General features: G+C 47.6%; 1 protein-coding gene across 4 annotated transcripts in view; it reads right to left on the reverse strand.

The window, feature by feature from the left end:
• Positions 1–24,831, reverse strand: part of KIF13A (kinesin family member 13A) — a 204,959-nt gene that overhangs the window by 97,675 nt on the left and 82,453 nt on the right. For all 4 annotated transcript variants that reach the window (XM_024217442.1, XM_024217417.1, XM_024217426.1 and 1 more), the window contains exons 3-4: positions 22,975–22,987; positions 15,362–15,422 (exon numbers count right to left, since the gene is read on the reverse strand). In XM_024217442.1, the coding sequence (XP_024073210.1) occupies positions 15,362–15,422; positions 22,975–22,987 (74 nt within the window). The remainder of the gene's footprint in view (positions 1–15,361; positions 15,423–22,974; positions 22,988–24,831) is intronic.

The following is a 24,831-nucleotide window of genomic DNA, read 5'->3' on the forward strand; positions in this document are numbered from 1 at the left end:
CAGACAGTCTATTTAAACCTAACTTTTTACCGAGGGTAGATAACTAGAAAAAGGAAGATTCCTTTTTTAAATAAATGAAATGTATAAAGGATAACTGTTATGCTTTCTCAAACTATGAGCTATCTAACTCTAATCTATCTAGTGCTCTGACTCAAGTTAAAGGCAGTAGAGAAGGAACTGAGGGATGATTGGCTGTGCAGCGCTATGTAACTGCTCAGAATGGCACGAGACAGCAACGGCACGTGCGCAATCCATCCGGGCACCGCTACCACAAATTTCCTTACAAGTGCAGGGCATCAAGACATCTAAAGTGGAGCACCACAGGGACAATCCTCGAAGAAGAACAGGTGTGTTACTTTTTAAAAAATCTGCCAGCTAGCAATTTTAAAAACCAAATGGAGACATGGAAAATTTTATTTGCTTCACCTCAACAGTTCTAACATCACACCATGAAATTCCAGTCAAGGCAAAGTGCCTTGGTATGTCTAAAAAAGAATCAAAGGTGTCCTGTTAAAAAATTTGTTTAAACTAATGTTTTAAAATCCTAATCTAGACAGAGAAAGTTGTTAAAAATACAACTTTCTCTGTCTAGATTAGGATTTTAAAACATTAGTTTAAACAAATTTTTTAACAGGACACCTTTGATTCTTTTTTAGACATACCAAGGCACTTTGCCTTGACTGGAATTTCATGGTGTGATGTTAGAACATGTTCTAACTATTGCGCCCTAAAGCTCTACTGTTGATGAGGCAATGTTGATTTTAACATATGCCAAACTGGTAGAGATGAAGAGTAGGGTCCTTCCCTTGACCAGTTTAGCATGTACTAAAGTAAAATTTGTCTCATCCAGTTTTAGGACGTGATAGTTATTGCTAGCTAATAGGTTGTAACAGTCAGGGGCAACACTAGGGAGGGAAAGGAATGGTCACATGTCCCTCCCCAGACACCCTGGAGGGGGCACATTCCAGAGGGGAAACTGTCCTGTCCTGTCCTGTCCTGTCCACCCAGTTACAGCTGTGTTCAGGTATGTGCCGAGGAGAGGAGCTTGCCACTGCCTGCCCGGTGAGCAAAATGGGGAGCTTCTTTCTTGCAGTGACGGGACAAAATGGGAGGGTTCAGGGGAGGGAGGAATGGAGGGATCAGGGAGGAAGTGGGGGCTGCCAGGGACACTGGATTATCATGGAGAGGGGGAGGCAGCATAGGTCAGGGCTGGGAGCCTGCGGGTGTGTGTGTGTGGCCGCAGTAAGGAAAGATTAGAGCCATGTGTCCTAGATGGGTGTGGGGGGGGGGGCAGCAGGGCCAGGGGCTAGCGGTGGGGGAGGGGGGACAGTGTTTGGGGGAGAAATAAACCCATGGGGTATTTCTGGGGGAGACTGGGGAAGGCAGCATCAGGGCAGAGGGGTGAGGATTTCCAAGCCCTTCAGTGCTGTAAATGATTTAGCCTCTATGTCAGTCGGTCTGGCACTTCTTCCCTGCACTAAATTCACTGTTTTATTTTTTTAAAGATTGAAACAAAGAGAAGCAATGAACACCTCTCTGGCTTGTAGGAAAAGAGTGGGGTAGAGTCTGTATATGTAGTGGCAGCCCAAAGGTGAATGCTTGCTCACTCACTCCATTGCCCTCCCACCCAGAATCCCAGGTCAGAATTAAAATACCCTGGCTTTCCTCCCTCACATGATGAATCCCTTAGGATTAATTATGGTAGGACCACAATTCCCAGGGATTTTCTGTTCATGCCATTGTGTCTGCAGACAAGTGAACTTCACCTTGCTAAGGCCTCTACTATTGGGGTTGACAGGAGCAGCTCATGGCCAGCTGAGTTCTCTGGGCTGGGGTGTATCTGCTTGAGCTCTCTAGTGGATGCACAAGTGGTTTGAACTGGGACTTTCTAACATGCCAAGTGCCCCTTCCTTGTTTCCTTCCCCCTCTTCTGAATGGGCAGGTCTAAACTTGGAGAATAGGAAGTATTTAAAAACTTGTTAGCTAACATGCTTGAACTATCACGTTTTTCAATACAACCTATTTCCTAGTCTAGACAGGGTGGGTCAATGTCATATCCCCACATTCCTTTATTCCCTCAGGTATAGACTTTAAAGTAGGAAAATTGCTCTATTGCAGTGTTTCCCAAACTTGGGACGCCGCTTGAGTAGGGAAAGCCCCTGGCGGGCAGGGCCGGTTTGTTTACCTGCCGCGTCCGCAGGTCCGGCCGATCGCGGCTCCCACTGGCCGCGGTTCGCTGCTCCAGGCCAATGGTAGCTGCTGGAAGTGGCGCGGGCCGAGGGACATAACGGCCACCACTTCCAGCAGCTCCCATTGGCCTGGAGCAGCGAACCGCGGCCAGTGGGAGCCGCAATCGGCCGGACCTGCGGACGCGGCAGGTAAACAAACTGGTCCGGCCCGCCAGGGGCTTTCCCTACACAAGCAGTGTCCCAAGTTTGGGAAACACTGGTCTATTGTATAGTAAGGAGGGTTGTGGGTGCGTTTTCCAGCAACGTGTCTTTTGGTTTTCATTATTCACCATCTCTCATAGCCTTGAGACAGAAGCAGTTGCTGACCCTAGTCTCCTCAGAGAGCCACAATCCCCTCTCCTGTTTTTGCTGGGAGTGTGATTTGTATCTACCGCTGGAAGAGCTGTACAGCATGTTTAGCTGATGGCCTCCTTTCACGCTATGCACTTCGCAGCACATTCTGAGGTGGCACCTCATTATATTGGGTTGCTGTAGGTCCACAGCATATGTGCCCTATTCCCAGAGTAGCATTTTGGTGGTCTTGCTATGTAACAAGAGAGCCACTTCCAGCTCACATTGGAAATACAGAAAGTAGCATTGATAGCAATGTTTGCACTGCAAAGAGTTTGCCAAGAAAGTGTAAGGACAAAGTGTTGTTAGCTGCTCTCTCCCACCAGGTGCAAAGTACACAATAGGTGTGCAGCGATCCTGAGTGTCACTCTACTGCACCCAACCCCCCCTCCCACCAGGTGCAAAGTACACAACAGGTGTGCAGTGATCCTGAGTGTCACTTTACTGCACCCAACCCTGCAATGGCTGAGTGTAACATGGATACATACTTCAATATTATTTCTATTACAATACGTGGATACCTAACAGGGGCTTATAAATTACAAGCTCTGAAAATACTGTATACAGAGTGGGGTATTAGAAGGTGTGCTGTATTGTATAGTGTTGGGTTGGAAAGTATGGCATATTTGTGTACAGTGGGGTATTGGAAGGTATGCTATACTGTATTGTATACAGTGAGGTATTGAAAGGTATGGCACATTGTTGCACTTTGAAAGTTAGGGGTATAATTAATCTGTTGTAATTCCACTGACTCCAGTGAAATTACACCAGGGGTAAAATTGGCCTAGTAGATTTAATTCTTTTTCTGTACTGCTGCAAAAATATCTTATGGCTTACATTGTTCCAGAAATCCTCAGCAAATATATATTAGTTATTGTTTATTTCCTGCACTTTAGTGTAACAAAAACTAAAATGAAAAGGGAAATAAAACAGTTACCTACCTCTCGTAACTGTTGTTCTTCGAGATGTGTTGTTCACGTCCATTACACATTAGGTGTGCACGAGTCGTGTGCATGGACGTCGGAAACTTTTTCCCTCAGCAGCTCCTGTCAGGCCGGCAGGGGAGCCCCCGCCAGAGTGGCGCCTCCACGCTGGTGCATATATACCCAGGGCCGTCCTTACCCATAGGCAAAGTAGGCAGCTGCGTAGGGCACCAGGAAATTTGGGGCACCAAATTTCCTGGTGCCCTGCGCAGCTGCGTGCTGCTCCAGCCCCTGCTCTGGCTCTTCCCCAGGCCCCCGCCCCTGCTCCGCCCCAGCCCCACCTCTTCCCGCCTTGCCCCTGCTCCGCCCCAGCCCCGCCTCCACTCCCCTGAAGATTGCAGCCAGGCCCAACCTTGCACTCACCTCATGGTAAGTGGAGCGACCTGGTCCCAACCTGCTCCGTTCCCCTGGCTCCCAACCGTGCCGCCGGCGAGTGCTGGGGGGGGGGTTCCCCCCTACCCCCAAGCCTGGGAGCCAGGGGAGCAGAGCAGGCTGGGGCCCCAGGCCTCCGTGGGGGGGGGGGGAAAGTGGGGCTGGCCACTTCCTGCGGGAAGTGGAGTGACCCAGCTCTATCCTGCTCTGCTCCCCTGGCTCCCAGGCTTGGCAGCGCGGCTGGGGCCGGATCGCTCCACTTCCCACAAGAAGTGGCCAGCCTCCCTCCCCCCTCATCCCCCATGGAGGCCTGGGACCAGCCCCCTCCCCCCCCCCCGTGGAGGCCTGGAGCAGGGCCCCACACTGCTCCCCCGCGGAGGCCTGGGGCCAGCCCACTCCCCCCTGCGGAGGCCTGGGGCCAGTCCCCCTCTCCCCCCCGTGGAGGCCTGGGGCTGTGTAGGGCACCAAAATAGCTAGGGACGGCCCTGTATATACCCCTGCCGACCCGACCCCCCTTCAGTTCCTTCTTGCCAGTGACTCCGACAGAGGGGAAGGAGGGTGGGAAGTGTAATGAACGTGAACAACACATCTCGAAGAACATCAGTTATAAGAGGTAGGTAACCGTTTTTTCTTCTTCGAGTGATTGTTCACGTCCATTACACATTAGGTGACTCACAAGCTTACCATAGGAGGAGGGTAGGAGTCATGGAACAACTGATTGGAGAACAGCCCTGCCAACTGCCACGTCATCTCTGGCCTGCTGATTGACTGCATAGTGGGCTGTGAATGTGTGCACCGATGACCAGGTGGCTGCTTTAAGGATCTCCTGGATCGGGACCTGCGCTAGGAAAGCTGTTGAGGACACTTGAGCCCTAGTCAAGTGAGCTGTGATCGGCAGGGCTGGCACCTTGGCGAGCTCGTAGCACGTGCGGATGCAGTCCGCAATGATACACGCTGCACCAAGACCGGAAGCCCTTTCATTCTCTCGGCGATAGTGACAAACAACTGTGTCGACTTGCGGAAAGGTCTAGTTCGCTCTACATAGAACGCCAGGGCCCTTCGGACATCTAGAGTGTGCAGGGTACGGTGACTGGGGTCCGTGTGTGGTTTAGGAAAGAACACTGGCAAACAAATGTCCTGCCCCATATGAAATTGTGAGACTACCTTAGGGAGGAATTTAGGGTGTGGCCTGAGCTGCACTTTGTCCTTATAAAAAACTGTATAAGGATGCTCCAAGGTGAGGGCCCTCAACTTGGACACCCTCCTCACAGACGTAATGGCCACCAGGAATGCCACCTTCCAGGAGAGATGAAGGAGAGAGCAAGAGGCCAGGGGCTCGAAAGGGGGTCCCATAAGTTTGGCCAGGACCAGGTTAAGGTTCCAGGGAGGGACCGGTGGGCATGAGTAGGGAAACACCCTTTCTAGTCCCTTAAGGAATCGGGCTACCATGGGGTTAGAAAACACAGAATGCCCCGATACCCTCAGGTGGAATGCCGAAATGGCGGCTAGATGCACTCTGATTGAGGAAGGAGTGAGACCCTGATGTCTGAAGTACAGGAGGTATTCTAGGATGACTGGAATGGTGGCCTGAAGTGGCTGTATTTGCTTTGGCTCACACCAGCAGGAGAATCTTTTCCACTTGGCTAAGTAGGTCACCCTAGTGGAAGGTTTCCTACTGCCAAGGAGAATTTGCTGTACCAGAAGGGAGCACTGGCTCTCCAGAGTGTTCAACCACAGAGTTTCCACGCCATGAGATGCAGCGACTGTAGATCCGGGTGGAGCAGGTGCCCGCAGTCCTGTGTGATGAGATCTCGGTGCAGGGCAGGGCAATTGGGGCGGCCACTGACAGCTCCAGCAGGGACGTAAACCAGTGCTGGCGAGGCCAAGCTGGGGCAATCAGAATTATTACCGCTTTGTCCCTGCAAACTTTGATGAGGACTCTGTGGATGAGTGGGAGCGGTGGAAAGGCGTACTTCAGACTCCCGCTCCAAGGGATCGCGAAGGCATCTGCGACCGAGCCCGGACTGTGGTTCTGGAAGGAGCAAAACAGTGGACATTGGCTGTTGTCCTTGGTGGCAAAGAGATCCATTTGGGGAAACCCCCACTTTCGGAAGATCGATTGCAAGACATCTGGTCTCATCGACCACTCGTGTATGCGGTATGACCTGCTGAGGCGGTCTGCCAGCTCGTTTCTCTCTCCCGGGAGGTATGAGGCTACAAGATGGATGGAGCGAGCTATACAAAAGTCCCACAGGAGAAAAGCCTCTCAGCAGAGGGGAGAGGAGCGGACTCCGCCCTGCTTGTTTATATAAAACATGGTGGTGTTGTCTGTCAGAACTGTCATGCTGTGCCCTTCTAAAGCAGCATGAAAGGTTTGGCAGGCTAGGCGAACCGCCCTGAGCTCCTTCACATTGATGTGGAGCAGCCTTTTGTCTCTGGACCACAAGCCTTGCGTCCTCAGATCCCCTAAGTGGGCTCCCCAGCCGAGGTGTGACGCATCTGTAGTGCTGCGAAGGGGATACCCTTGCATACTACCGGTTGGTTGAACCACCTTCGCAGGGAGTCCAAAACTTGGGCAGGAACTGTCAAGACAAGGTCTAGGGGATCGCTGCCCGGGCGATATGATCGGGCTAGCCATGCCTGTAAAGTCCTGAGCCGAAGCCGAGTGTACTTGACTACGTGAGTGCATGCCACCATGTTTCCCAGGAGCTGCAGGCAGCATCTGGCCGTGGTTGTGGGGAACCTTAGTATCGAGTCTATGACACGCTGGATGGCCAGAAATCTGGATTGCAGGAGGCTCGCTCGTGCCTGTACCGAGTCCAGCACTGCCCCGATGAACTCCAGCCTTTGCATGGGTATCAAGGAGGACTTGGGCACGTTGACTAGAAGACCCAGCCTACGGAATACGTCCAGGGCCACCGTCACATGGGAACGGACCTCCTCCTCGGACTGACCTGCGAGAAGCCAATCATCAAGGTACGGGTATACTCGTATTCTCCTCTTTCGCAGAAAGGCTGCCACTACTGACATGCATTTCGTGAACATGTGGGGGGCTGCCGCCAGGCAAAAAAGAAACCGTAAACTGGTAGTGGTGCTGGTTTATGGTGAACCGCAGGAACCGCCAGTGAGCGGGATGAATAGCGACGTGAAAGTATGCGTCTTTCATGTCGAGGGCAGCATACCAATCCCCCGGATCCAGGGACGGAATGATAGTGCCAAGGGAGACCATGCAGAAGCGGACCTTGACTACGAACTTGTTGAGCCCACGCAGGTCTAAAATGGGCCGAAGGCCCCTCTTTGCTTTGGGAATGAGAAAATAACAAGAATAAAACCCTTTTCCCCTTAGTTCCCAAGGGACTTCCTCCACCGCCCCCGCCTCGAGGAGTGACTGTACCTCCTGCATGAGGAGGTGCTTGTGAGAGGGGTCCCTGAAGAGGGACGGGGAAGGGAGGGTCGGAGGGGGGGAAGGAGGAGAACTGAGACCTGTATCCCACTTGTACCGTGCGTAAGACCCAACGGTCCAATGTTATGTGGGACCACGCATAGTAGAAGTGGGACAAGTGGTTCAAGAAACATCCGGAAGGATCCGGGAGCTGGTTTGGTATGCTGTCCTCGAGCGCACCTTCAAAACCCTTGCTTGTTGCCGGGTTGGGCTTTGTCCTGGCTCTGGCCTTGGCTAGGTGTGTTGTTCCGCCTAAGCCTGTTGTCTCTGCCTCTCCTATGGTAAGGCTCCTGTCTAGGACGAGGCTGGTACTGCTGTTGCTGCGGCGGCTGGGGCTTGAAAGGTTTCCTCTGAGTCGCAGGGGTGTGCATCCCCAACGACTTGAGGGTTGCCCGGGAGTCTTTGAGGCTATGCAGCCTGGCATCCGTTTGGTACAAAAAGAGACCCGACCCTTCAAAGGGGAGGTTTTGAAGGGTATTTTGGACCTCTGGCGGAAGGCCCGAAGCCTGGAGCCACGCTGAGCGCCTCATCACCACATCTGAGGCCACTGTTCTGGCTGCTGCATCTGCCGAGTCCAGAGAGGCCTGTAAAGAGATCTTGGCTACTGCCTTTCCCTCATCCACGAGGGCCGTAAACTCAGGCTGAGAGCCCTGGGGTAAGGAGTCTTTAAATTTGGAAACTGCCGCCCAGGAATAAAAATTGTGCCTGTTTAGGATTGCCTGCTGATTGGCAATCCTCAGTTGGAGGACCCCAGAGGAATAGACCCAAATAGGTCTAGACGTTTAGCCTCCTTGGCCTTGGGAGCCGGGGCTTGCTGACCATGACGTTCCTGCTCATTGACAGCTGAGACGAGCAGCGAACAGGGGGCTGGATGACAAAAGAAAAAGTCATATCCCTTGGAAGGGGCAAAGTACTTCCTCTCCACGCCCTTTGCCGTCGGCGCGCTAGAAGCTGGGGTCTGCCAGACCGTCTTGTAATTGGACTGGATTGTCTTTATGAGTGGGAGCGCAATTCTGGAGGGGCCTTCGGGGCTTAAGATGTCCACCATAGGATCCTCCTGCTCTACCATTCCTCCACCTGTAGGCCCAAATTTTGGGCAACCCTGCGGAGCAGCTCCTGGTGCGCTCTGTGGTCAATCGGGGGAGGCCCCGACACCGCCGTGCCCCCCACAGCTTCGTCCGGGGGTGACGAGGAGGTGAGGGCCTGCTGTAACTCCTCCGCCAGTCCTTCTTGCCCCTCCTCGTATGCCGGGGGCTCGTTCAGGTCGTGTATAATTGATTGACCCTGGGACGGCACCGGGCTCGGTGCCGCTTCCGTTCTCCGGTGCTCTGGAGAAGTGTCTGGTGGCCTGGATACCGTGGTCTCCTTGGGTGCGGAGGGGTGCCCGTGTGGGGCCGGGAACGATGCACCGAGTAGCCAGACCTCGAGGCTCTGGAGGAGTGCCCTTGGTGCTGGTGATAGGCCCATGGTGTCCAAAAGGGCCACTGCCCTGGCAGGCCCCACTGGGGATGCCACATGGTCTGGGGCTCTCTGCTAGCTGGCGCTCTACGGGCATAGCTGGAGCGGCCTGAGTCCACCCCGGATTCCGAGGATGCTGACTTCGAAGGCCAAGGCGGTGCCGTGGAACAGTGCCGTCGGGGGGCTGGGGAATGGCTCCTCGCCGATCGGGACTGAGATCGGTACTGATGCTCCCGTGACCGGGATCACTGTCTTCTGCTCGGGCCCGGGGACTTTGGCCTAGCGTCTCCTTGGTGACTGCGCCGGGGAGCGGTACGCTGACGGGGCAGGTGCCGCATGTTGGCTCAGATCCAGTGCCCTCGAGTCCCGTTGCGTTAGAGGCAACTGGAAGTCCACGGAGGATGAGCTCGACTGGGACTGGTGCCAGGAGTGGTGCCGGGGCGGTGACCTCGATCGACGCACTGTTGCCAGCTTGCCTCTGGATGGCACCTTTGGTGACGGAGGCTTCTCTTTACCAGGGCGGGGGCTCGCCGCCGACAGCTCGATGAGGTCCTTTGCTGCCTCAAAGGTGTCCGGCATGGAGGGCTGTTCTAAGAGCTTAGCCCGGGGCTTGACGGGCCCTGTGGCGCCAGAGCCACCGGTGCCGAAGTGTGTCCTGGGGCCGCACCGCTTTTTTGAGTGCTCGGTCCCTTTGGAGGCGCCTCCTTCTTATGCGGGAAGCGCCCTCTGCCTCTAGGTTGGCCCTTCGACCGTGCCGGCAAGGTCAAACAGTGCAGGGGTCTGTCCTGCTGCCTCAGTGTCATATGCTTGCGGTGCCCTGGCAGTGCCGGATCACGAACTGACTCCGGGGCACTCCGCACCGAGGACGCCGGCACCAAAGCCGGATGGTCCGAGGCCAAAGGTTGCAGCGCAGCCTCCATGAGTAGCTGCTTGAGGCGACAGTCTTTCTTTCTTTCTTGGTTCTTGGCTTGAAAGCCTTACAGATCTTGCAGCCCTCGGTCTGGTGTGATTCCCCCAAGCAATGGAGACACGAGTCGTGGGGATCACTGTTTGGCCTAGGCTTGCGGCACATGGCACAAGCCTTAAACCCTTGGGCCTGCGGCATGCCCCGCAGCCCAGGGCTGGTGCTGGAAACAACTTCCAAACACCTAAAACAAAGGAAGCTTAACTATCTACTATTAAGAAGTGCTAACTACTGAGAACTATTAACGACTGGTAACTGCTAACTACAGATAACTATGCTAAGGGATCACTCACAAGCGAGAGATAAGGAGTTGTTCCAACGCCGCCACGTACAGTAAGAAGGAACTGAAGGGTGGTCGGGTCGGCAGGGGTATATATGCACCAGCGTGGAGGCATTGTGTTGGGTTTATATTTATTCACAAGACTGATTCTAGCCCTTTAGCCTAGGGTAGCAGTAAGCACACCAAAGAAGCAAATGACAGAATGCATAAGAATTTCTGGGAGTGCTCTTTTTTTAAGAAGCTCAAGTATGAGAGCCAGCAATGTACATATAGGCCTAAATGCTAGCCATATATTAGGACAACTTTCTTAAGATTTTTAATGAATGTACGAAACATACAATCACAGTTTTCTTCATGTGTAGCTCTCTTTTAAAACAGTCTCTTTCTGCTAGTATTGTAAAACATGACATCAAAAGTAGCGCTAGAAACCAAAACTCCTTTGTCTCATGAGTACCTGCCTTGAACCCTGCTGCATAGCACCATAATCTTTAAATTGTGCCCTCTTACTATCAGCAGTTACTAGTCGCCTATAGTAACAATACACTAAGGGTATGTCCACACTTGCAGAGTTTTTGTGCTGTAAGTTTCACCAGTGAAAGTAAAGCACTGGTTTGTGTACTCATTTAATTCCTTGGGCGTCAAAGTGTGATTACATATGCAGCACTTCCATCACCGATGACAGCAGTGCTCTAGGGCAGCTATCCCACAGTGCAGCTCTCTCCCATTTGATGATAGGTCTTGTGGGAAGGGGGGGAGCTGATCACAGGGCATCCTGGGTCCCTGCACAGACTCCTCTGCCCAAACACTGATAAGCTCCAATAGCTCAGCATTGCTCCAAGCAGGGGATCCTTTGCTCCGTGGAGCAGGCATTGTCACCTGGCCAGATAAGTGAGCACTTGCCAAGAAAACAGGAAGGGGAGTTTCAAAGTTTCAGGGGCTTTACAGGGGGAGGGGTGGACGTCTGTTTACCTGGAGTCAGAGCAGCAGAGCTGCTGGCTAGAGTGATCACCTAGGCACTGTGGGATATCCTCCAGAGGCTAAAAGCTGTGTAAACAGGAAGAACGTGTCTTCACTTGCACATCACCGCAAAAGCATCACCAGTAAGAACTGTATGCCTCTCGTGGAGGTGATTTTCTTTTTGCGGTGAAACTTCTGAGTTTCACCGCAAAAAGTCATTGGCAAGTGTAGATGCTCCCACGGTTTTTGCGCAAAAAAGGGACTTTTTCCCCACTTTAAATGGCAAGTGTAGACATGCCCTAAATCCTAATCAAAATAACCCACCTAGAAAGGGATACTGACTGAACAATCTAGGCCACCTTTCTCCACCCTACCCCCCTTTGTTCCACACATGCAGCCTCAGGCAGTCTGGAAGTGGTTAGGCTGCACTTAACATTAATTGCAGAGGAGGAAGTATAATACGCAAGTCAAGAAGCTCTCTCTCTCTCGCTCCTTTTCTCAAAACCCATTTCTTTCCAGATTACTGAAATGCTACTGCAGTTCACACACTTGTAAAAATGTCCTTACTTTGTTCTCATTGCTGTGAGTCTCTCAGTGCCCTCCATTGGCCAAAATGCTGTGCCATGACTTGTATGGTCTCTGTCTATAAAGTGTAAACTTTTCAGGGCAGGGAATGTATCTCCACCCATGGATCTGCTCTTGGCCCTATTGACATCAATGGGAAAACTCCTACTGATGTTAATAGGGGATGCATCAAACCCTTCTGCCTGTGCTCAAGATGCTTTCCCCTTAACCCACTAGCACTATTTGTCCCGTGTCGAGATTAAGCATCAACTTCTTTAACCTCAACCAATCTTAGCCAGGCAAATGGAAAGCAAAGAAACCGCATTATCTGGGTCAGAATATTATTTTCAAAAAGTTCAAAATTTAAATATACAAGTATTTTGCTGAAAATGTTCCATTTTTCAACCAGCTCTGTTATTTAGCTCTTATGTGACATCCAAAGCGTTCTAGGTGCTTTACAGAACAAAAAGACACAAACCCAATGCCATAAAGTTTACAATTTACATTTACAATTCAAATATATTCAGATAAGCCCACACACCAAAGGGTAAGGGCAACAACAATCAAGTCGTGTGGTTGCACAGGTTGGGCAGCCAAGCATATTAATGGTCAATGTAAACAAACTGTCTCATGGCCCACCAGCAGATTACCCTGACAGGCCGCGTGTGGCTCGCAGGCCGCAGGTTGCCCATTACTGCAGTAGAGACTCATGTGTGACACTGCACCCCATATTCTTCATAGCGATATTATTATGATATGATTATGACATAATTATGCGGCATTTTATGCAAGATAAGTCATGTGAGGTGTCATTGGAAAAGTTACGATTTGCTGAATATGATTATCCTGTTTGTATGCATGTATCATTTTTGTATCTGAAGTTATGAATATTGACTATGTATCTGTATTTCAAATGTAGTTACACCTGGGTAACGCCCACTAGATAGGATGCTTTCAGTCTAGATAGCGAGTGGGGAAGGGCCTATTCAGCGCAATGGGCCATTAGGGAAAAAAATAGGCCTTAGGAGAAGCTTATATCACCACCTGGTGATGACCCTTCCTGAGAACGCTCCAAACAGCCTGTGAGTAATGGCAGCTCTGACTCTGCAAGGACATGTGATCAGACCACATAATGCTGGACTCCATCTTGGAATGTCAGTATTTTTGCACAGATTGGTCTGGAAACCAAGCTTGGAAACAAAGGGTTCCTGTCATTTGCAAAAGCAATATAAGGGAGGGAGTGACATCACATGGTGTTCTTCACTCCCCACACAAGAAGACTCCTGGAAACACCTGAGGAACAACGACTGAACAGGGGGAAGTGCGGGACCCAGGCTAAAGGGATTTCTAGCCTGTGAATGAAACACCTGGGAATTCCAAGCTGTAAAGCAAGTGCAGCTTGCCCCTTAAGAATCTGCAGCCTGCTTGTATCATCTCTTAGGGTGAGAATCTGTCAATTCCTATCCAATCTATTCAGTATATTAAGCTTAGTTTGCGTTTTTTGGTGATTTGCTAGGTAATCTGCTTTGATCTGTTTACTATCAATAATCCCTTAAAATCTATCTTTTGTAGTTAAGAAGCTTGCTTTTGCTTTATCTAAACCAGTGAGTTGGAGTGAAGTTTGTGGGAATCATAGTTCAGGGGCAAAGGTGTTGCATATTCCTCACCACACTGAGGGAGAGGGCGAACTTTCTGAGCTTACGCTGCATAGTTCCCTGTGCAGCGCAAGACCGTTTAATTTTGTGTTTATACTCCAAAGGGGGTGAGTGCCTGTGGAACTGGGAGTTGCCTTAGCTGTACCCTTTCTATTGTTGGTTCATTGCAGGAGCTGGACAGAGAGCCTGCATGTAATTGCAGCTGGGTATGGCCCTACCTGTATGAATGCTGGTGAAAGTGCAGGCTGGAGGGCTCTGCAGCTTGTCACAGCAGTACAGTGTGAGAGGAAGCCCAGGCTGGTGGGTCAGGGGGCTCAGTGGTACCCCAGTTCCAGGTGGCACCCCGGGGGGAACTTGTCACATCATGTTTTTAGCACTGGAGGATCTCCAGTTCAGTCTTTGGTGTTGGACAAGATGTACATTTGTACAGTGCCTAGCACAATGGGGACCTTAGCCCATGACTGGAGTCCTAGGTGCTACCACAATACAAATAATAAATCAGCAACCACAACAACAAATAAGATGATCTAGGCAAAGCTATGAATCCCTTAAAAGCAACTAAATAGTGAAGATATCAAAAAAAAAAAAGGGGGGGGGGGAAATTGTTTCCACTGAAAAGAAGGAAATTTTAAGAGTTCTGATCACTTCTGCACTCAGCTGTTTGGCACTAAAACAAGGTATGTTATTGTAGGACATGGAATAGAGTCAGTTAACACAAGATTGATTTAGCCAGCCAAAATCCCAGTCACTTTATGTTAGAGGAGATAAAAGAAAATCTTTTATCCTCCCCCAAAATTTATTATGTTCTAGTGCACACCAGCTGTTTAAAAGAATTAAGACAGTCACAAGATAACTCCAGCAATGTACAAAATCGTATTAACTGATATGGGATGGTAAAAGCATCTTTTTTCATCAAGAAAATCTTGAAAAGGCCTTTTGGTTGGTTTGGTTTTTTGCTGAAGAGAGGGATCAAAAGAAGTATCACCATTCTACAGTCTGATCAAACAGACTAGGGTTGTATATAAGTACAGTTCTCAAGCTAAAAAAAGTCAATAGAACTTTTTTTGGGTGGCATTAGAGGAAACTTGGGTGTAACTCAGAGATCCAGTAGGCTGCAGAGGGGTAGGGTTGAGGTAACTCCCATTAAATTAATTTGGAGTGGGTTTAGGCTGAGACAGCAAATGGGTTTAAATTTAGTTGCTCATTTGGTTCCAGGCTCTCTCCTTGGTCCTATTGAAGTCAATGAAAAGACTCACACTAACGTCACTGGGAGAAGTTTGCTACATAAAAAGGCCTCATCCAGATTAGGCAGGTGGCACAGTAGAATCCACTGAACTGATTACCACCTCTGGGATTTAGGATCCGATAACTATGGTCTGCAACAATAAAAGGCACATTCTGTAAGAGATTGCATAGCTAAAGTTAGTTCATGTCATTAGACCATCCCCTAACGCCTTTGTCTTCTGAAGATACAAATAATGTCTATTCAATCAAAATGGTTCTTTTTTCAGATAGTAAAAGTTTTAAGGTAATAAAAATAAGAAGTTATATGACAAGAGGCAGTAGTGACTGGCCTTGACCATCTGACATAGGACATCAAGCCACTAGAGAAGGGTACAAGTTGGAAATTTGACCTGTCGTCTGCTTACTAGGGTTTGAGTGACAATGATTAAATGTTTTGATGAAGAGAGATTATTCCTCTCTGCAGCAGTCAGTGGGCTCTGCCTCAATCTTGGTGTGGGGCACGGAAAACACATGGTCTCACACCTAGCATTAGGAACCAGAAATAATTTCTGCTAGAGATTTGAAATTTCACCTTAATTGAAAGAGTCATTTCTCAAAGGAGGCTAGAAGGGAGTGAAAAAAGGAAGAAAACATTAAAGCTTATCGATTTTAAAAAAGCCTTATTTCCTAACATTACAGTGGGCCCCATAAATTTTGTATTTTTTTGAGCTGAGGAGACTCCACTCTTTTGGGCCTAGTCCACTGAAAGGCCAAAAGTCCATTTTAGTGAGAAAAAGGTCAGAGGATCAGCCAAAGAAACAGAAAATTACCCATTTTCAAAGTATTTATACACTGCCAAATACGGTGAAAATCAGTGACTTACCTGCATATTTTGTGGTGTTTGATTCATCCATGGACCAGAAGCAGTAATCAAAGGCAAACACCTGCATAAGAGTATAAAAGACAAATGAAGAGCTTGCAACACACAAGACATCCATCCCTGAAGCACAACTCCTCATACCTGTTTGAACGACAGATGCACCACACTATTTCCACAGAACCTAATACAGATCCCATCAGGAGTAGGGGGATAGTTATTATAGGAAGGTCTGGTAGCACCATTATTAAGGTTGCCCCACATTTCCCATTATAAGACTGTTTTCAGTTGCATATAAGACTTTGCCAACTTTAAGTATCTGAGCTGAAATATTCCATGTCGGGTGTCCACCTCAGGCTGAATTTTTTGGAAAGTTTCAGCCAAAGCAGTTCAGTCTTTTCTCAGAAAGAGGGTAGGGAGAAATAAGTTTAGCCAGGTTAAAAAATTCTTAGAACCGTTTCTTTGAGAAGCTCTAGCATCAGCATACTTTGCAGCCAAGTCTTGAAATTTGTCAGGGGCTGAGCCTTTTGCTATTCTTGGGAAAATCTGCCCAAATTACAAGCATTTTGGAAATCTGTTTTTGCACATGCTAAGAAGAGATTTCGGAGATTTTTAGCTACTAAAATCTAAGAAGATTTGGTGCACACTGAGCATGCTCTAACCCAGGGGTGGGCAATAATTTTCGCAGGGGAGGCCACTCCATGAATTTTAGTAAGTCGTTACGGGCCACACATTTTTACTATATTAAAGGAGGGAGTGTGGGCTATGGGACAGAGTTTGGTGCAGGAGGGGGCTCTGGGCTGGGGCAGGGTATTGGGATGCAGAAGGGGGTTCTGACCTGGGGCAGAGGGTTGAGGTGCGGGAAGGGGTGCAAGGTGCAGGCTCTGGCCGGGAGGCGCTTACCACAAGCGGCTCCCGGCCAGCGGCACAGCGGGGTGCTCAGGCACACTGCCTGCATGCCGTGGCCCCACGCCGCTCCTGGAAGCGGCCAGCTGCTGGCACTGTGGCATGTCTCTGCGTGCCCCTTGGGGGGAGAGGGGCAGTGAGTCTCCATTCACTGCCTGCATCCGCAAGCACCACCCTCACAGCTCTCATTGGCCAGTTTCTGGCCAATGGGAGCTGTGAGGATGGTGCTGGAGGGTGGTGTGAGGATGGTGCTGGAGGCGGGGGCCTCCCCTCCCCCCACCAGTGGTGTGCAGAGACATGCCAGCAGCAGCGTCCACTTCCGGGAGTGGCGTGGAGCCATGACAGGCAGGCAGCCTGCCTGAGCACCCCACTGCGCCATGGCCTGGAGATTGCGAGGGGGCAGGCAAAGAGCCTGTCAGGTCAGACAGAAATGTTAGATGGGCCGGATTCAGCCCATAGGCTGTATTTTGCCCACCCCTGCTCTAACCCCCCACAGCTCCTAGTGCTGACCAGATTGCACATGTGCCATCCCCACAAAACAAGTGAGCATGCTCCAGTCCAGGTCTACAGGGCAAAGTTGGACTTTCCCCTACACTGACTACTCTGGGCAGGGTCAGGCACCAGAACTGAGAAGACGAAGCCTGTCTCTCCTGTGCTCTCAATGACCTACCTGTCCCTGGCACCTAGGCAGCATGGATGATAACATCTGCCTTGAAGGCTGGGGAGAGAGGAAAGGGAGCAGATAGGGACAAGAAGCCTGATGAGACTGGAACTGGAGGCTCTGGTAACAGGGGAACTGACTGGGTGTTGTAGGTGGCTAGGCAAGAAGACTGGGAATGGAGAGCCTGGTGTGGGGCGCAAACAGATGAATACATGATGACTAATTGCACACCTACGCTATAGACTTAAGTCAACCTATGTTAGTCAACTTACAACCACTGCAGTAATTATGTCCACACTACTCTCCTTCTGTCAATGGTGCGTGTCCTCACCAGGAGTGTGGGGGGATGGGGGAGAGAGGGCTGAGAGCCAGAGCTCTCAGCTCCGCACAGCTCCCCACCGGGAGCCGGGGGTGGGGCAGCTGCCTGGGCTTCTTACCTCCCTGAGTGGAGAGCAAGGTGTGCGCAGCCTGGTAGGGAGCTGGGGCAGACAGGCTCTAGCTGCCCGGCTTTCTTGTCAATTTCAAGGCTATAGAGCCCTGAAATTATCAAGACAACCAACAGATGATGTAAGTAACGCATTGTCTAGACAGATACTGTGTCTGCCTAACTACACTGACAGAAGCCCTACGCCTCTTGTGGAAGTGGAGTTATGATGTCGGTGCAGTACGGCACTTACATCGGCGAGACAAAGCTGTAGTGTGTACACTGACATAATTAGGTCCAGGTAAGCTGTTTTACGTTGACCTAACTGTGTAGGTCACCAAGCAACAGCCATGTTATAAATAAATTCAAAATGGCTGTGGTATTGTGATTCAGATTTAAGTTACATGAAGATCAGGCAGGAAACTCAGTTCTGGTACCCTTAACTCAGCTCACCATGTGAACACATTACATTCAGATCTTTCAATACACAAAAGATGTGCAGAATTTTCTATTCCTGCATATAGCGTATGTATACCTGAGGCTCTAGTGGCTCTGCTTTGCTAAGCATCTAAGTGAACCTTAAATCTGGCCTGTTTCACTGCTGGTATTCAGAACCCTTTCGGCAGCAGAAAAACTGATAATTACATTAGTCTCACTCTGTTATTGCATGGGGAAACTATCAGCAGCAACAGAAAGACTGAAATTATTCATGGGGAGGATGACCTAGAAAAAGAGGCTGGAGGAGAGGGTGCAGCAGCAAAGACAACCCTTCCCTAATTAGAGAGGCAACTAGGAGACTGGAGTCCCCTGCCCAACATTCATGTGTTGGGAACAAGGAGGAAGAAAAAAATTCCTTCTCTCCTTCCATTGGCCAAAGGAAAAACAGAAATCCTACCAGGCGAAGACTGTTATGCAAGATGAAGCCCACCTCCTGGTAGTATGGGACAATACCCTAGTAGCATCTGCTGTATTCCAAACAAGGAGAGGTGGGGTTTGTATTATCAACAGAGAATTGCCCCTGGAGCTCACTGACTGGGCCCCCACTTATCTTTCATACTGTCTTCTGGCTAGTAGGTATTTGATAGGTTATAATAGGAGTGCCATCTCCACCTCACTATATGGTACTTTAAGAAACACAATTAAGAGGATTGCTCAGGACTGTCTACATTTTCTTTGAGACATTTTTTACCTACAAGTTGGCCTGTATGTTATAAATGATTCATTTGAAAACTCTATATTCTGTTCTTCCAAAGAAAGCAACTGTCCACATCAGTGGCTTTAATATCATATTATTATGTAAAATATTTGCACTTCTTATGGCTTCTGTAGTTTGGTAGGTCCCTTGCCAATTTTCACTGGATTTGCTGCCATTTTTAAGAATTGGTCACTTTACAATTGATCGTACTCCCATGCTACTAAGGCAATTATAAGTGGTCAAACAGACTATACTTTACATACACAGTTAAGATTCCACCTGCCCCATGCTCCAACACAATATACATCTTTCAATAGTGTCAAATTGCAATGGGTGGAGATCAGGGCAGGAGGAGGGTCTGGGACTCCCCACAGTGGCCCCCGGGCTCCCTGGGTGACTCTTACCACTGCCTAGCTCTGGCTTCTGGCCTTGCCGGGGGAAGGGCCTCAGTGGGAAGAGGAGGAGAGGAGGGTAGAGCCACAGAGAGGGGTGTGGCCTTGTGCCTCCCCCCTTCTACTGAGGTTCCAGCACTCTTGCCCTTGGGAGGGGGGGAGGCGCCTGAAGGGGTTATTCCTAGAGACTGTTCCAAAGCTGAGGGCATAGCACTGATCCTGTGAATCCGTGACATATCATTCAAACAAAGATAAATATGGATAAATTTTCCTATTCTTCATGCTAACCTCCTCAGATCCACTACAATGAGATTTTCATAAAAGTATGCCTCCAAAGTGGGAAGCAGGATCACCTTTTAAATATGAAAAAAAAAAAAAAAACAACAATGAGGAGTCCTTGTGGCACCTTAGAGACTAACAAGCATAAGCTTTCATGGGCTAAAACCTACTTCATCAGATGCATGGAGTGGGAAGTACAGTAGAGAGGTATAAATACACAGCATATGAAAAGATGGGAGTTGCCTTACCAAGTGGAGGGTCAGTGCTAATGAGCCAATTCAATCAAGGTGGAAGTGGGCTATTCTCAACAGTTGACAAGAAGGGGTGGAAATCACTTTTGTAATGCTAATGAGACCAATGTAATCAAGGTGGCCCATTTCAAACAGTTAACAAGAAGGTTATATACCAATGTGATATATGCCATCATGTGCCAGCAATGCCCCTCTGCCATGTACATTGGCCAAACCGGACAGTCTCTACGCAAAAGAATAAATGGACACAAATCTGAATCAAGAATTATAACATTCAAAAACCAGTAGGAGAACACTTCAATCTCCCTGGTCACTCAATAACGGACATAAAAGTGGCAATTCTTCAACAAAAAAACTTCAAAAACAGACTCCAATGAGAAATTGCAGAACTGAATTTGCAAACTGGACACCATCAAACTGGACACCACTGAATAAAGACTGGGAGGGGATGGGTCACTACAAAAACTAATTTCCCCCTGCTGATACTCGCACCTTCTTGTTAACTGTTTGAAATGGGCCACCTTGATTACATTGGTCTCATTAGCACACAAAAGTGATTTCCACCCCTTCTTGTCAACTGTTGAGAATAGCCCACTTCCACCTTGATTGAATTGGCTCATTAGCACTGACCCTCCACTCGGTAAGGCAACTCCCATCTTTTCATATGCTGTGTATTTATACCTCTCTACTGTATTTTCCACTCCATGCACCTGATGAAGTGGGTTTTAGCCCACGAAAGCTTATGCCCAAATACATTTTTTAGTCTCTAAGGTGCCACAAGGACTCCTTGTTGGTTTTTTTCCCCATATTTAAAAGGTGATCCTGCTTCCCACTTTGGAGGCATACTTTTATGAAAATCTCATTGTAGTGGATCTGATGAGGTAGCATGAAGAATAGGAAAATTAACTAAAGAAGGAATATTTCCTGAATTTATTTAAGGAATGAACGCTATGACAGTTGTGAGGACTACCTGTCTGAATTAAAATTACAAATCTTGTCTCAGAGAACGCCATCCGTTTCAAATAAAACACTCATCTGACTGGAGATAGTAGCCCTTGGAAGGCCTACTTTAATGGATAAGAAGTATAATGATACTTCCTGCAGGGGTTCACTCTGGGAAGTGCTGTAAGAAGAAGGTTCCCAGGTCACATTCCATGACCTTGCAGGGTTGGAATAAGGCTGATGCCCTAAGGAAGCACTTAATGTCCAGTTTTGTGCAAAAACTTCCTTTTATTGAACATGCTGAGGACATTATGCTACCGCATTGTCTTGGGGTCAGGCTCCGAAGAGGAATTTATCTCCTTCTTGAGGAGAAATTCCCTTTGCTTTTTCATTCTTGTTGGGAGGAGGTATAAATAGGACATTAATCCCTCACATGCCCCTCACCTAAACAGATTAGGTAATTTTTATGATTGTCACTAACAGGGATTACAGCACTGCAGGTGGCACATTTGAAACCTGGGGATTTCTGCATGGTAGCCCAACCTAAATTCTCCAAATTACTAACTACTCTAAAGCTAACACTAGGCTAAGCTAGAACTATATACAGAAGGAAAATTTTCCTAAAGGCTGCCTAAACTGGAGCTCAAAGACTGATGGGGAGCTCTAACACTCACCACAGACAGTAAGAAGGAACTGAGAGGGAGACAGTGACCATACCCCTTTATACCCTGCTGGTACAGCTGCCAAAAGTCTCTGATTTGAGTGCACTGGGTGCACATAAACATACAGAGGAGTGTACAATACACACAATCACTTGTAGCAGAACAAGAATTTCCTTCTGCCTCCAACAGATAGGGGAACCTTATACACAACATGTTAAAAGTTTTGCGTTATAGTGCGAAGATTAAATAAAATCTCAGTAACACGACCAAATAGTTCAGGTTTGACACATGCACAAGTTTTTACATTATAATGTGAGGCAGATTACGGTGCTCTATCTCCAAATGATAAGGAAAGAGCACACAAGGAAATGTGACTATATTTTTGTAAAATTATAAAATTAAATGTTAAATAATTGTAATTTTTATGATGATCAATAGTCCTGTTTTGCATTAGATATGTCACAATGTTACATAAGAGTACAGCAAGCTTCTCTATCAATTCACACTAATATAACAGATGTATAAAATAAGACTTTGTAGCTATGATGGGCAACATGAAAAAGTTTTTTTCCCCCTCAAAACACAAATACAAGGTCTGTAATATTTTCCTTTCCTTTCTATGTAGAACACACAGCATTTCCTCTTTAAAACCAACTTATCATCCCATTTACCTTCACCTGCCCAAGACCCGATTAAAATTTTGCTTTATATTTCAAATACCTTAACAACTGAATGCTTTATTAAATTACAGTACTCTGTCCCATCCTCCTTTGCTTGATGAAATCTTCAGAATGACACACAGCATTACTATTTAACTGCAGACTTTTTTAATTTTCAGAAGGGTTGGAAAGGTAGGTCAAAACACCTAATCTTGCAGTTAGATGGCTATTTTTCTTAAAATATACATCAATCATTATTCTTTGATGACCTAGACAAGTATTCTGTGCTGTTGTACTCCCTTTGCAGAAGCAACTAAAGCCCAATTCCAGATTTCTACACACTCTCACCATCATAAAGAATGATGGTACAAAAATCAAGGAAGTAACACAAAACAAAAACCCAGACATGGTAATTCCACCTCTGTCTGGAGCACAGAAATAAAAGAAGTCCAATGTTTGCCAAACAGAAAAGGGTAACAAAAATGTTAGAAGCTTGAAAATGAAATAGCAGCTGGCTCAGTCTGTTTCACACATGTTTTACACAAGCTATATTTTATAAAGTAGTATCCTTCTAACTTATCACTGGTACCTGCACTTGATACCTGATTCTACATTCATCATTAAGAAAAAAAAAGATAAAACAAAAATAACGTTAACGAACAAGGTGGTGACTATTTATCATTAAATCAGTGTTGTCATCTGTCCCCCCTACGCGCGCGTGCGCACACACACACACACACACTTTTTAAAAAAAAAATATAGTTCAGATAATCCTCTCTAGGGGATTTACTGTGTCAGGTGCTCACAGGCTGTTTTGTCAGATAATCACACCTGAAGAACGCCGATTACAAAAAAGGACAATTTGCTTCTTATCAAATCCATTTCCTGCATTTTAGTACTTTTTTAAAAATATGATTTTTTTTTAAAAAGCAACATTATGTGCAATGATGTATTCTGCATGGAGTACTTATTTCCACCTACAAAAGAATTTTTAAAAACCGCACTAAAATAACAGCATCGCCTGGTTGCACAATTTTAAGAAGCAGCTTTATCTTTCTGTATATTTTAATCTAATTAACATGCAATTTAAATTTGATTTGAGAAATCTGTAATTTGAACATAATATGTGAAACAAGTGCTTTTTAAATAGATTTTCCTTTAATGGCAGCATTCACGTAACATGCTAATAGAAGATACTGGGCATTTCTAAAGTCAGTATATTTACAAAATGAGACATCAAACACTTACCTTTGGTGGTTTTCTAGATGTTGGAGAATCAGCAATAGCCATAAAGAAGATTGCCAACACATCACCCAGATCCCAGGAAGGCAATAAAAAGAAACAAATACAAACAAAGTGAACGTCTAGCATACTTTTGAACTTTTCATATTAAATGCTTCGTACAGAAGTAAAATCAAGTGTACAAGGTATTGGTGTCCAATACTAATTATGTAGTTATATATATATATATATATATATTTTTTTTTTTAAATCTGAACTATAAGGTGACCACTTGCTGTGGCAGGGCATAGCCCAATTGACTTCAACGGGGTTTAGCATCGGCCCAGAAGTCCAACATGTTGCAGGATTAGAACTTACGCAAATCTACACTCATTTACTACTTTGGCAGAGCAAGTTTTGTTATTAAATGAGGAAGAACAAAAAAGACTGAACATTTTTATCTTGAGGTTTGCTTAGAACTGGGGAATATCTATTTTTTATAAATACCAGTTGCATCTCAGTTTAGCTGTGTGATATTATCCTGATAGAACGCATAGAGTTAAATCAAAGGAACTTGTAAGGGGGAAACAAAATGATGGCACAGACATGACACGTACAGTAAATAGTTTCAAAGGAGTTAAAATATCAAGGGCTGGGCTATCAACTGAGAAGAAGCTACCTGCCTAACTCTGGGCTAGTCTACACTGGCAATGTTAAAGCGCTGCTGCAGCAGCACCATGGCTTGTGTAGTCGCGGCAGAGCTGGGAGAGAGCTCTACCAGCGCTCTAAAAAAACCACCTCCACAAGGGGCATAGCTCCTAGTGCTGGTGCACTGTCTACACTGGTGCTTTACAGTACTGAAACTTGCTGCACTCGGGGCGTTTTTTCACACCACTGAGCGAGAAAGTTGAAGCGCTGTAAAGTGCCAGTGTAGACAAGCCCTCTGTCAAGGCTACAAAGGTTTACTCTTCCCAAGGCTATGCCTAGGATCAAATGGGGATACTAAGCCATTATAGGAACTCAGCCCTAGAAAAGGGTGGGGTTGAGTGAGTTGTTGGGGGCTACTCAGAGAGTGTCAGTAAGAGCTGAAAGACATACAAGGTCGGGGGAGGAAGAAATGGGACGAAACACACGCACTAATTGTGGCAAGGCACTCTGCTTCTCCCTAGCCAGAGATGGATGAAATGTACCAAAGCTTGCAAAGAACGAATAAGGCTTAGGCAAAGGGAAATATGTGTATAGACCTTTATATTTTTACTCTTTTGTTCTGTATGCTTTGTATCTTTGGGTGAATGAATAAGTAATCTTTTGTTTTGAAGAAATGATTTCTGAGTCGCTTTAATCAGCTGCTGTCACAGGTGTCAGGTTTTTGCCATTATTTTGTTTCCTGTTGGTTTCCTCTTTGCAGCTTCCTTTGGTTTAATTCTATGCATTCAGCCAGAATCATATCACACAGATAATATCAGATAAACGTCAGTTTACAAACTCTGTTCGGCCTATAGTGTTAACACTGTTGGGAAACAGATGGGCTGCCACCCACTGATCCAGTCCTGGAGCAGTTAAACAGCATAGTTCCAGACGGAGACAGGTGAAGATAGCGAGGCCTAATCCCCAAAGGGGCACACCTGCCAGGGACGGCTCTAGGCACCAGCAAAACAAGCTGGTGCTTGGGGCGGCACATTTTTAGAGGCGGCATGGCCGGCGCCAGAATGCCACCCCTAAAAATGTGCCCCGGCCGCCCTAGCTCACCTCCACTGCCGCTCGCGCACCTCTACTCGCCCTCCTTCCCAGGCTCTCAAGCCTGGGAGGGAGGGGGAGCAGCGGCGCGCGAATCAGCTGTTTCGCGCGCCGCGGCCGCTCGGGGTCTCCCCCTCCCTCCCAGGC

The sequence above is a fragment of the Terrapene carolina genome, unplaced genomic scaffold (assembly GCF_002925995.2).
Source record: "Terrapene carolina triunguis isolate 2854851 unplaced genomic scaffold, T_m_triunguis-2.0 Scaffold58, whole genome shotgun sequence".
In the NCBI taxonomy this organism is placed as follows: domain Eukaryota; kingdom Metazoa; phylum Chordata; order Testudines; family Emydidae; genus Terrapene; species Terrapene triunguis.